At 42.5% G+C, this 14,329-nt stretch overlaps 1 protein-coding gene across 1 annotated transcript in view; it reads right to left on the minus strand.

Annotated features, from left to right (window-relative positions):
* Positions 1 to 14,329, minus strand: part of cpe (carboxypeptidase E) — a 127,966-nt gene that overhangs the window by 34,805 nt on the left and 78,832 nt on the right. Inside the window, exons 2-3 of the mRNA XM_067991184.1 lie at positions 9,981 to 10,177; positions 2,757 to 2,924 (exon numbers count right to left, since the gene is read on the minus strand). Coding sequence (XP_067847285.1) covers positions 2,757 to 2,924; positions 9,981 to 10,177 — 365 coding nt within the window. The remainder of the gene's footprint in view (positions 1 to 2,756; positions 2,925 to 9,980; positions 10,178 to 14,329) is intronic.

Raw genomic sequence — 14,329 nt, forward strand, 5'->3', positions numbered from 1 at the left:
GGCAAAACGTTTATGAAAAAGTACGGACAAGACGCACAGACACACTATCATTGTAAACAAACTAGGTGGTGGTCAAAGAAATAGCCCCTAAAGAAATATAAGAGTGCTTTTTGGGAGAGGATGGTTGGTGAAGGGGGTAATTTTAATGTTTGTGCCTTTTTAGATTTTTTTTTAAGTTTGAGCTAAGCAGGCATCACAGGTATGGTGCAAAAATCAGAACACATTTGGAGCTTAAGTGAGGGAGTCACGCATAGACAAATGCAAATTTTGCAGTACACAGACTATTTTTCCACCTGATTTTTATATTTTTTCTTTAGTTCTACCTGTGCCAAATAACATGCCCGCTGAGTAGCTTTCTCCCAGGCCTCAGCCTATGTAGCTCTTGCACTAGGTATCTAGGCAGTTTAAGAGCAACCTGAGGTAACTTGGCTTTTGCTGACTCCTTGGATAACTAGAAGTTTCTACTTTCTAACTCCCCTGATAGAGCTGACACCACAAAATAGCAATATGTGGCTTAATGAATACAAACAATGCCCTACCACTGTGGAGCAGTCTGCTGGAATCACCAAGGAGTTTGAAAATTGCAAAGGATTTTCAGTATCAAGGAGATTTAAGGAGTAGGAAAAGCTGTACATTCTGCATATGGTTATTTGGTCACAAGTGGAGTTCCACAAGACTCCATGTTGGGATCATTGGTGTTTTTTCATTAATGATCTGGATGAAGGCATTAATGGAACCATTTGAAAATTTGCAGATGGCATGAAAATGTGTACAGGGTAATTTAGACAAAATGAATAGGCTGCAGGCTGACTTATGCAAGCTGGGGAAATTGGGTGGCAGATGTCCTTCACCATGGACAAGTTCAATGTCATGCATTCAGGTTGAGCAAACTCAGGGTACATTTATATAATGCAGGGGTACTCGTTAAAGGTTACGGATTAAGCAGTGTGAAGTGGCTATTGAGAAGGCAAATAGAGTTTTAGAATGTGTTGTGAGTACTATTAAGTACAAAACAAGTGTATTAGGCTGTACAAGGCTGATTTAAATGGAATTAATATTGGATGACCTCTATAGCAGGCAAACAATCCGCTCTGCCAAATTACTGCCCATTTTGGTGAAGATGAAAATTTACCCCATTGTGTCCAGTTTTGGTCTCGATACTTGGTGACAAATAGAGGCTGTGGAGAAGGTTCAGAGGAAGGCAATCAGAATGATAACTACTCCAAGGGCTCTTAGTTATCAGGACAAGCTCCAAGGCTGTTTACTTTAGAGAAACACAGGATATAAGGGGACATGCCTGAGGTTGCTAAAATGATGAAGGGATTAAATTCAGTTCAGTTGTGATAAATAGGGATGTGATTAATGAGTGAGTAAATGGTGTATGTGGTTACACAAATATCTGGATGGGGAAGATTTGGTGAATCTGATGGTCTTTTCCCATACTATCATATGTATCTCAAATAAATCCTTCTTTGTAGCAGATATCTTCACTTTGGAATTGTGTTTTCAAGCTCCTGGAGGACCACCATCTTGGGTGAGAATCATAGAATTTATGCCCTCTAACCACTGGCTCACTGACTAATGGAATAGTTTTTCTCTGTTTACCTTATCAAAGTTCCTCATAACTTTGAGCATCTCAATCAGATCTCCTCTCAACTTAAGAGCCCCAGTTTCTCTAATCCCTCCTCCTAACTAAAACCTCTCATCCCCAGTATCACCTTGGAGAATCACTTCTGCATCCTCTCCATGGTCTTGACAATCTTGGTAAAGTCGGGCACCCAAAACTGAGCACAATATTCTATATGTGGTTTAACCAATAATTTCTATAGGTTTAACACTACCTCTTTGCTTTTGTACTCTGTGCCCCTATTTCCAGCAGCTAGGGTCCTGATATGCTTTTTTACAACTTTATCAACTCGTCCACCCACTTTTAAAGACATATACATCTGAACCCCAAAGTCCCTTTACTCCTCTATTCCTTTTAAAAGTTTTACCATTTACAGTTTCCTTGCCCTTCTACTGACACAGGCTACAGGGCCTGCTCGCTTGCATTCCACAGTAGCTCCTTTAATTTGGATAGTAGCCAATGCATCAAACTGCCCAGGAGGCTAAACTGAAGCTACTCAAGCCATGAAAAACTATTGCTGGCTGAGGATGCAGCAGTACCCAAGCTGTAGTGTTTTTTTTTTTATAATCTTGAGAAGCTTCCAGGCCACTTTGGAAATCCAACTGTTGTAAAAATCAATGGAACAGTTCTGGAACGTACTCAGGCCTCCAGCACAACCTAAAGCACCCAAGTGGTGCTGGAGGCAAATGGAGGCCCAAAATGTTAATCGAAAAATACTCTACAAAAACAAGTATATCTCCAAGTAGGTAGGAGACACTCGAGTCAGTTCCCAGAGCGACGGTCAGGAAATCACAGGCCTGCATCCCGTTTTCCTATCTACTTAAACGAATGGATGGAACAAGCAAACACTAGAAGCCCACAATTTCCTAAGCAGTGCTCCCTGCAAAAGACACTCTTGACCAGGAGTGTCTGCTCAGGGATATCAGCCCCATTTTGTGCATGTGTGTATATGTGCTTATAAAAAAGAAAAATTGGGAATACTAACCTAGTCCATCCTTCTACCCTGATTATTTTTTACAAGACAATATATGAAGAAAACACTGGGTCAAATTATGAGCGCGCAAGAGGCAGCTACTGATTGCTCAGCAGCAGTGAATGGTGTCCCAGAATCGTGCAGTCACCCTCCTACCTTTGTGTTTTTGTCCACAGAAAGCTTTATATTTTTCAGCAGATGGTTATTGGGCCCTCCTTCCCTTTCATACACATAGACTATCCTGTCAAGATCGAGAAAATTTCTGTTGAGGTCTATTCCTTGTGCATTGCTGCGACCCACGAACCAGTCCTTCAGATCGCCTGTCTGGAAAGGAAAAACAGGGGGAGAAAAAAAACTTACATAAAAATGTAGTACTGAATGCAATTAAAGTTATCCGTAAAACATAAGCAAAATATTTCTTGAAATCTAGATGCGGACATTTAAATTATTGACAATTACTAAATTACATTTTCTTCTTATGTTGAATTGGACATAATTTGCTAAAACAGGAATGTAAAGAAATAAGAAAGGTTGTGATGAAGAGAGCAGTTGGAAGTTGGAAGTGAGAGAAGGATCACCTAGCAGACGACAAGCTTTTTGTTCTTTCCCACACAGCAGTGTGACAGAAATGTTAGAAGACCTTCTTAGATGGACACAAGTTTTAAAAACAGTTGCGTTAAGGGAAAGAGTGTGTTTGGTGTGAAAAAGGAAACCAACCTCCTAAAGCAGCTTTAGTGATGGAGGAGATGTAGGAATTCCATTTGAGATCAGAGGAGATAGTGAGGCCAGGAACATTAATAGATGAAGAGGAACTAATGGTAGATCCATCAAAGGTAAGGGACAAAAGCTGTGAAAGACAAGAAGAAACCTTTGTGGAATTTAAAGGAACAAAAATGGCCTAGGCCCCACAGGGCATGGAGATCATGGTGTAACAATTCAGCTATTGCACTATGAGAAGACTATAGGTCTATACACAGAAGGAAGATGCTGTTGGATGATGAGTAAAAGAGCTCATTGATATTCGGGAGAAACAGGGTGAGAAAGAGGGCAGAACCCCTAGTCGAAGGTCACAATTCAGATCTCACAATGCCTAACAAACTCTTTGAACAAGTGTAGAGAAAAGAGGTAAAGAGGACCAGCAACCAACTACAGCATAGAGCAATTTGCGACAGAACTGGATAATAATGGGTAAACCTTTGATGGGAGACCATATGAGAAGTGCACTTGTTTAGATGTACATGGTGTCAGGCCATCAGGAGTTTTGGGAATCCCAAGACAATGACAAATGATTCACCAAAGTGTTCAGGAACAGAGTTCTAAAGGTATGTAACAGAAAAGTATATCACCAGTGGAATGGCTGTTTCAAAAAGCATACTGGCGATCCTAAATTAAGCCAGAATTTTCAAAGTGATGGAAATGAGAACATTAACAGCAACTTCCTTAACTTGAGGCAGTACCAATGTAAGGGTAATGGCCCAGATTTTCCTCAGTGGTGGTTTTGCCATGGAAACTGTGGCAGGGTTGGCTTAGGCCAGTAATCTACAGGGTAAGTGGGATTACCTTTCTTAGGGATAGGATGAACAGGAACAACTTGCCAAAGAGAAGAAAAGAGACTGTAAGTAAGAGACAGGACCGGGTTAAATTCAGAAGTACACAAGTTGAGGATATACTATTAAAAAGGGTTAGAACTTAAAAAGCACTCTTACCCTATTTAGTATATTACAGTTAGAAAGTGAATAAAAGAAAAAGTGACATGCAAAGGTACGCAACTAGCATCTCCTCCCTTGGGGAGATTTGTTTTTTTGTACGAACGCCTGCCAACGTAAAGAACTATCTTACACCTTCTGTGGGGAAAAAGTTGTTGATCCACACTAGCTCTCCAGCTGCGGTTCGATAATGAACTACTTTTTATGAGGCACAAAGTGAAAATATTTTTAAATGATAGCCAGAGTGACACAAATTATTTGCATAATTCAACAATATTTGCATATTACTGCACCGCAAACGTTGCGCCTGCTGCAAGTACAGGACTAATCCACTGACAATTAAATATTTACACTGTGGTTCAAAAAGCACGCAGTTGGCACCACATTTGCAGCCACTGCATTTTATTTTTATTTTGGGGCAGCCTTTACATTACCAGTCTGAAACCAGGCACTAGGAGATGTGTCAAAAGGACTCGAAGGTCGGGGAACATACTCCCTCCCTCCCTCCTTCCTCTATTTTGCCTCCTTGCCCATGTGGAGGCACATCACCACTCAGCATTTCTTCATGGGAATGCAGCTGTTATGCAAATGGCCAAGAATATATTTGCACTTATATTGTGCTTCATCACAGTGAACATTGCAGTCCACACAATAAATTTCATTTTAAGTGTAGCTATGACACAAATTACAATGAGTGGCAGCGGTGACGTCACGTACATTCCCCCTTGGCACTACACACTGGTGCTCCAATGTGCATTTCTGCTTTAGGATGAGACCTATGCTACAGCATTCGAAGTATAAACGCCAAAATCAGATACGTTCACAAACCAGAATTGTCCCAGAACAGTGCAATACAAAATGACAATACTGAAAAAACTCTATTAGGGAACTAGCCATATAATAATATCAAAAGAGTGAACAGTCATTTGTACATAAGATGCAAGTGTTCAAAAACATCTACCCAATTCTAATGTTGTGCTGTTGCCATCTTATGGCAGAACTGTCATTACAACCGTTGTCAGGTTTTTATTTTGTGTTCAGGCTAAGGCTGTCCACAAGATGGTGCTAGGAGCAAATCTGACAGACAATGAATCTTAATCTTTACATTTCTGAATAATCAGCAGTTCTATGCTTAGTCTGCACAGCACTTTTTCAATTCAATCTGTAAATAATAAAGAACACAATCAAAAGTAGGAAAGTTGCAGATTCAAAATTCTTCTGGCAATGGTTCAGGAAATGTTCTCATTAATACAGTTCATTCCACTTCAGGCAGTTATCTTGACTGGCACACAGCGTTTAAACTCCGGTTTTGTGATTTAATGGCTGGCCCTATTTTGAATAGGCTACAGGCACTGGAAAAGCTTTCCCAGAGAGCTTGCTCTTAAAGGACTACCACTCACCATAAAAAGGCAAAGTTGTGGAAGTTCTTCATTGACTACAGAATCGTGTCATAGGCTGCACAATAACCTGCACATGACATCTGGATCAAGGGCAGCTCTTCCCATAGAAATAAAGGTTACCACAGCATGAAGTTTTCATGCTACCTGGATCCTTCCAAGCCACATCAGGAGTTCTGCAAATACTAAGTTTGAAAGGGCAACAACTTCATCATATTTCCTGTGGAAAGGAGTTATCAAATGGACAGGACACACACCAGTCACTAGGTGGTATAGTTTCCTTGAGTGCAAAGCATTACACTTGGTCCCCGTGTGGGCATCAGGGTTTCTCATATCAACACCATGGCTTTCATAAACAGAAAGGGTTTGTACTCAATCACTGTTCAGGTGGTATCTGATTCAGTTTAGTTACAGGTGTGGCCAAAACACCTCCGAGGTCGTTGCACCTGTATTTGTTGGCCCCTCGCGAACTCTTCATTTCAATTATGCAGTATGCTTAGGGCCCTCAAACAAATAACCATTCTCAAGTCTTTGTAAGGTGTGATATCAATGGCAGTACTAACCCATGCAAAAAAAAAATGCCAAAAATTAAGAACTATCCAGCAAAACTAACCAATGCCTGGAATTAGATGCAGCAAAGGGAACATTAAAATGCAGGGGAAAAAATCCTTCTATGAACCTACTTTTTTGCCTTCAAAGAACTTGTTTCAGCAGGCAATCTCCCAGTGCTCCCATGCACCCAGTTTTTAAAGGTAAGGCACAGAGCTTCATCTGAACTTCAGAGAGCCCGACTTTATTTAAATAGTTTGGCTTCCTTATTTGCACCCAAATCACTCCCCATTAAAATGGGCATTTAATGAATTGGTTGCTTAAGGCAGAAGCCCTGATTTTAACCTGGGGAGGGTTGAGTGTGGGAGAGGGGTGGGACGACAGGAGTCTCCCACAGACTCATCGGCGTGAGGCCCAGACCATTTAAACTCCTGGGCCTCACTTTAATACCCAAAGCCGATGGGAATGTGTCAAGGCCAGAGGGCGGGAGCCGGATGCCAATGGAGACCAAAGGAAACATAAGGTAAGTGTTAGAGGAGGGATTGCAGAGCCAATGCCATCCATTCAGCTGCCTCTGCCGTAACTCTCCCCACCCCCCCAGCCATTTGCCCTCTAAGCCAAACCTACCCCCATAGTCTCCACTGCTCTAGCCCTGAACCCACATCTTTCTCTAGTTTCTTTCCTATCTCCCCTTATGCCCTCTCTGAGCTCATCTTGTCCATGAGACCCACCTTCTGCTCTCTTGACCACATTCCCACAAAACTGATGACCATCAAAGTTTCCTTCCTGGCCCCCATCCCAGCTAACATTTTAAATGGTTCCCTCTCCTCGGGTACTACCCCCTCCCTTTCAAAACTGTTGTCATTAACCAACTCCTCAAAAAACCCACCCTTAACTTCTCTGTCATTATAAACTATTGCCTTATCTCTAACCTTCCTTTCCTCTCCAAATACTTTGAATGTGGTGTCACCTCCCAAATCCATCCCCATCTTTCCTGCAACTCCATGTGTGAATCTCTCTAATCAGGTTTCCGTCCATGGTACAGCACTGAAACAGCCCAAATCTAAGTCACAAATGACATCCTCTGTGACTGTGATAAACTACCCCTCATCCTTCTCGACCTCTCTGCAGCCTTTGACATGGTCGACCACACCATCCTCATCCAACGCTTCTTCTTTGTTATCTAGCTCATTGGAACTGCTCTCACTTGGTTGTACTCTTACCTATCCAATCATTGCCAGAGCATCTCCAGCAATGGCTCTTCTTCCTGCCCTCTCATAGATTCCCCAAGGATCTATCTTTGGCCCCCTCCTCTTCCTCATCTACATGCTGCCACTTGGTGACATCATTTGAAGACATGGGGTCAGCTTCCACATGTACAGTGACGACATGGGGTCAGCTTCCACATGTACAGTGACGACACCCAGCTCTACCTCTCTTGACCCCACCAATGCCTCTGTGATGTCAGGCATCCAGTCGTGGATGAGCAGCAATTTCCTCCAGTGAAACATTGGGAACATCAAAGCTACCAATTCTATCCCCTTCCCCGGCCACTGCCTCAGGTTCTGGCTGAATGTTCTCACTTCAGCATCATATCTGACCCCGAGCTAAACTACCGACCCCATATCCTCTCCATCACAAAGACTACCTATTTCCACCTCTAACATCACCTGTTGCCTCAGCCTATCTACTGCCAAAATCCTCATCCATGCCTTTGTCTCCTCCAGACTCAATTATTTCAATGCTCTCCTGGCTGTCCCATCCTCCTTTAGCTCATCCAAAACTCTGCTGCCCATATCCTAACCTGCACCAAGTCCCACTCACCCACCACCCCTGTGCTCGTTGACGTACAGTGGCTCCCGGTCCAGCAACACTTCAAATTTAGAATTCTCATTTTTTCCTTTGAATCCCTTCATGGCCTCACCACTCCCTAACTCTGCAACTTTCTCTAGCCCTAGAACCCGACACTCTTGTGTTCCACCAACTCTGGCCTATTATTCATTCCCCATTCCTCTTGCTCCATTAGCGGGCGTGCCTTCAGGAGTCCAGGCCTTAACCCTCTTAGCTTCTCCACCTCCCACTCATCCTTTAAGGCCCTCATTAAAATTCAGCTCTTTGATCAAGCTTTTAGTCACCCCTCCTAATAACGCCTTCTTTGGCTTGGCATTCATTTTTGTCTGATTATGCCTCTGAAGTGCCTTGAGGCGTTTTCCTTTATTAAAGGCACTATATAAAAACAAGTTGTCGTATGATTGGCATGCATTTGGAAACTGACTCCAGACTTCCTGATAATGTTGCCAAAGGTCTCCTGTCCATAGTGAAGTAAAGGGGGACCAAGGATGGAGAGTGTAGACAGCAGAAGAGAAGCCACTGGGCACAATGCAGTGCCTACACTGTGAATGAGTGAAACTCGGAGAGAGCAGTGCCACAGAGGTGGGCAGCAGAAGGGAAGCATTGGAGGAGAATGGAATGGTCACAAGTAGCAGAGAAGTTAAGGAGGATGAGAAAGTCATGGACATAGTCATATAGAATGTTATTTGTGACTTTGACCAATGCAGCTTAATGCTGTGGGTGGGGCAGAAGCTCTTTTGAGACAGTGATGGACCTGTTGAGTATTTCCAGCATTCTGTTTTTATTTTGTACTTTAGGCATTTGCTGTTTTTTTTCCTAATAAAACAGTTTGGTTAAAATCTAACAATTCAGGCTGCCCAGCTGCAAATGCATCACCGATAATGGAGTTGAACCAATACAGATCTGGAAGGTCCCAGACTAATCCCCAGTCCATGCTGAGTTGCTGATTTCAGACAGGCAGCAGTACAGCTGCTGTTACCAATCCTGGTTTGGGGTGGGAAGGAATCACTGTCTAGTGATCCCGACTGGAAAATGCAGAGGTATGGGTACCGGGTGAGAAAATGATCAGTCTTAGCTATGGTGACCTCCATGGGCCTCCTTCCCACCGGCTGATGGCCGGCGCGGACACGATGGGCCGAAGGGCCTCTATCCGTGCTGTATAACTTAAACCAGAATTGATAACAGCAGCTGTACTGCTGCATGCCTGAAATCAGCAACTCAGCATGGACTGGGGATTAGTCTGGGACCTTCCAGATCTGTATTGGTTCAACTCCATTATCGGTGATGCATTTGCAGCTAGACAGCCTGAATCGTTAAATTTTAACCAAACCTTTTTATTAGAAAAAAAACCAGCGAATGCCTAAAGTATAAAATAAAAACAGAATGCTGGAAATGCTGAAAGTCACTGGCTAAGCTCACACATGAAGAATGGAACCTCACCCAACTTGCTAAACTGCATTCCAGTATGATACAATGCCTTCAGAAGAGCAATTGTAAACAATTTTACAACACCAAGTTATAGTCCAACAAATTTATTTTAAATTCCACAAGCTTTCGGAAGGAGGAAGGAGGAAGCCTCCGAAAGCTTGTGGAATTTAAAATAAATTTGTTGGACTATAACTTGGTGTTGTAAAATTGTTTACAATTGTCAACCCCAGTCCATCACCGGCATCTCCACATTCAGAAGAGCAGAGGAAAACAAAATCTGGTCAATTGTTTTAAGTATAAGATGATCCATCACGAATGGCAAAAATGAATGGGACAAAGAGATGACTTTCCTTTCAGAGAAATACCACATCTGTGAAAGGGTGACAACATTATTACAAGTAGCCAGGGGTGTGGAGCACATTCTGCTGTAGCACATAGTCTCTGTTTACCTGTGAAGCCGCTTTCTCAAACCCATCAGGATTCATGGACGGCATGATGTGTATCCGTGTACTGTGAATCAGACTGATAATCGTTTCATTTCCTTTCTGGTATTCATTGCACAGATATTGTGCCAAGAAGACAAGCAGCTCTCTTCCCACAGCCTCATTCCCATGCATGTTGCCAACGTATTTAAATTCTGGCTCCCCTGTAAGGCAGAAAACAGACAAGAAGCATGAGCAATTTTTCAAAATTTGAAGTCCAGCCATTTTAGGGATTAGGCAAACCATTTGTTAGAAATTTAAAAAGGTTAGTGCTAAATTATGCTCCAAATCTAGGAATTTATTTTGCTCCCCACGTCCCTTGACTGCCTGAGACCTGTGGCCAAGAGTGGACAGCCAAATTGCTCCCTGGTCCTCAATATCAACCTAAGCTGAGGTTGACGAGCAGCCAACAGATCATCCCATTTTAACCCCCTTTGTGGGAGGTGCTTGATCTCTGCTTAAACCCCCACAGACACGGACGCAGGTGGCAAAGGACTGGGAGCGGCGTCTGTTACCCACCTTCTAAGGCACAGGGACATGCATAGTTAATAGAAATCATGGGGACTGAGAGCAAAAAAAATCCCATGTACCTGTGATCGTGAATTTAATGGCATGGGGGCGGTGGGGGGGGGGGGGGGTGGTAAGAGGACATAAAAAGAAAATAAAGCAGTGGACTTTCCCCCCCCCCCCCCCCCCAGGGAGCAGGAGGACATAAAAAACACTTTTTAAAAAAAATTACAAAGTACTGTAAAGCATTCATGTTGCCATCAACTGATTTATAGGGGGTGAAATTGGTCTTCAGCAGTAGTGCAAAATGGGTGTTAGCGAATCGGCCATCCGTTTAACACCCCACTCGATTTTCTTTTCCATTCACTTCTAATGGGCTGATTCACCATCGCCCATTTTGCGTTACCGCCAACGACCAATTTCACCCCCACAGCGTCAGCAAGATATTACACTCCATGTTTATGCAGCAGACGCAGCGCCTGCAGAATAATAACAGTGCAAAGCCCATGATTCACACAAGAGCCAGGTCAATCACAAAGTGGCCAAACTGTACAGTCATTACAACACCATGGGAACATTTTAAAATTTGACAAACCATTTCACATATAAAAAAGTCGTTGTGTTTGAACATTTGTATATAGATGGGTTTGAAATAATATTCTGAAAAGATTTCACAAAAATTGTGAAATGTTGCCATTTTCCGATGAAATTCTAATTTAACACTTACATATGCTTTGTTGGTATTCATGCATGACAAATTGACGAGTGACAACATTGGTAAAAAAAATGGAAAGCTTTACCATTTTTCACTCAAACATTTCCAGACCCGACACATTATGAAGTAATGTAGCATTGTCCGTTTTCTCCACACTGCAGCTCTTTCTTCCCTTTCGGCACCTAAATCTAATTTCAGGAAAGCATCTGCTGCTGCACCATCCTAACTGTTCCCTTCATCACTTCTCTATGTGAGAGATTGTCAGCCAAGTGCCAATTGTAACAAGTTTCATGCTGTGTACTCACTCCCATTGAGAAGGCGTTAAGACATTGCCCACTCATTTCACTTAGGAGCTTTCAGACAGAGTCGGCTTTCATTGCCTCTGAGCGGCATTTAAACCCAGGTTCAGTCAGTGAAAGGACAATGTTCTGCTAATACCCCATGCCATCCAGTCCCCTACAAATATCCTTTTGTAGTTTTATAAATCACACACTTGTGTCGAGGTCTTCATTCCAAATTAAAGCTCTAAAGTTAATTCAAACAACTCAGGCAAGGGAAGAAAATACATTCATAGTAATGGAAAAAAGAATACAGATACAATAAGCACAGAGGGCTCAAGGCCAAGCACTGTGCAGACAAAAAGAACACATTACTTTACTCAAACAGTAATCCGCTTTGAATATTGATTTAAAACCCAAAATGAAAATGCGAGATGACTCTACAGTTTGTCTCATTTACAAAGAACAGAGCCCTTCTTTTGAATTTCATTATCAAAGTAAAATCCAAGATCATAGAAGCCACTGAAGTAGGTAAGGGTGTGGCAATATCACTTTTTGTCCTAAGTCCTGAATGGGCTGTTCTGTATTGTAAGACAATGGCCTGGAATTTGCTCTTAAAATAATGGCAAGGCTAACAGGGCTCACCATTATTTCAGGGCAAATGGAAGAGCAACTTCCAGCGAGCGTACATGCGCAGTCAAATGCAGAAATCTGGAAGTTGCTCTCCAAGATGCCCTGCACCTCCGAAAGCTGTGCATTAAGGACCGCTTGTCGGCTGACTCCCCCGTTGGAATGAATGGACCAGGGTGAAGTTGGTCGTTGCTCTCCTGCCCAGCTGGAAACGAACTAATCTCTCCAGAAGAAGGGATAACCAGTTTTTTAGGTCTACGCTAACTTTTAATGGCATGATAAATCTTAATGACTGCCAAACAACCTCTCTGGCACTGAAAATTAACTTTTAAAAATGAGGAGTCTTATTCCTTCCAATATTAATTGTTGGGTTTTTTTTTTAATTAATTTTTTTTAAATTTAAAATTTTTTATTTTTTTTACTCTTTCTTTCTGCCTCTCATTTGTCTTTTAATTCAATATTTCTTACCCCCTCTTTATTTTGCTTTCTCTAACTGATTTTACATTGAATTTACTGTTGTAGCTTGCACTTCCTGGTTTTCACTCCGCATGGCTTCTTACGGATGTGTTAATCTGATTGGTTACGGACACAAAGTTCCTCGCCCCGCTCACATGGCTCACAGATGTCCGGGAGAGGACACTTCTCTTTTTTGGGCTCCCCATTGCAGGAAGTTGGCACCCAAAAGGCTGAGGATAGTTTGTGGGTAAGTTTAAATCTAACAAGCGGCGGGCAGCATTCGTTCGCCGCTCAGCGCATAATTCGGGCTATTATGTTCTCTGCATACGCTGGTGCGCTCTGCCAGACAGGTGAATCTGTTGAGCAAGTGCAGCAGAGCTGAGGTGCAACATGTGCAGCATCACTTGTCTGCAGAGGTAAGGAACATTTTTAAAATGAACAGCAAAGAGTTTGGGGATTGGAATAGTTTGACAACATTCCCTGTGGATCAATTGGATCAGAGGGATCTCAAGGATCCTGTCTATATGATGAAGAAGCTCGATCACAAACAAGGCCATTTCCAACCACTTGTATTTCTCACCAACTACATTTCTCTCCCGCTTTTCGACCCCACTTCCTTCTGCACCCGCCCCTAGGAAAAACTCTCCCCCACCCCCCCGTCATTCACAACTACACTTTCAAACGCCCAACTGCCGATACTTCTGCACCATCGATCTACTCAACCACTCCCTCATCCTTGATGCCTTTATCCCCAGTAAAACTTCCACTCTCTCCCATCTTGGTTGTTCCTCCTGATATGGCCTGTATCTCCACTTCCTCAATTCTAAGGGTTATAGACTAGTGTATCTGGCACGCAACTAGTTTAGCCATCCATCATCATCAATCTTGCTTCTTTGGTCCATTATGCTTCTGTGAAGCACCTTGAGATATTTTTATACGTTGAAAGAGCTGTACAAATGCAAGTCGTTTGTTGTTATTAGTATTATTGTGTTAGCTCATTGTCCTTTGTGAGGCACTGTAGGAGGTTGTTAGCTTGTGGTCCCAATCTGATTTCTTGTGGGTTTGTCTGGGTGCATGGGAGGTATTTGGGTCTTATAGGGTTCAAGAAAGCACTTCAGACCTGATACCTCCAGAGTTCAATGCAGAATCCGTACATCATTCAGACTGTCATACGTTCCTCAAGTGTTTAGCCCATGTGATGTGGGGAGGCCTGCACTTCACCGCAGCAGGAGAATGAATCTTCTTGCAGCTAGCAAATACTAATTCAACATTGTGCACCACTGCATCAGCAACAGCACTCCAGCCTTAATATTCTCCCCGAACACAAGTTAAGAAAAAGAAATTGCCAAATGAAATGTTAAATTGAAATAAAACTGGAAAATATTACTCAAACAAATTAAAGATTGTAAACAAATAAAGCAGGTAAAAATAAATTGAAGATGAAGGTGGGGGTGGGGGAGAAATAAAGATTGGGAAAATTCTGGAAAGGGGGATGAGAAACAATTCAGTGAGATCGTCCATGACATGGCTTTACCATTTCCACAAAGCTTCATACAGGCTTGACCAAAACCTTTATGGTTCATGCAGAATCCTTACATCTCCATAGTACAGGTCCGTTAGAGGAAACTGCAAATTTGGGTCATGACAACAACTTGCATCTTTATAGAGCTTTTAACGTAGTAAAATGTCCCATGGAGCTTCACAGGAGTGTTATCAAACAAAATTTGACA

Source organism: Heptranchias perlo, chromosome 1 (genome assembly GCF_035084215.1).
Source record: "Heptranchias perlo isolate sHepPer1 chromosome 1, sHepPer1.hap1, whole genome shotgun sequence".
NCBI classification, from domain to species: Eukaryota; Metazoa; Chordata; class Chondrichthyes; order Hexanchiformes; family Hexanchidae; genus Heptranchias; species Heptranchias perlo.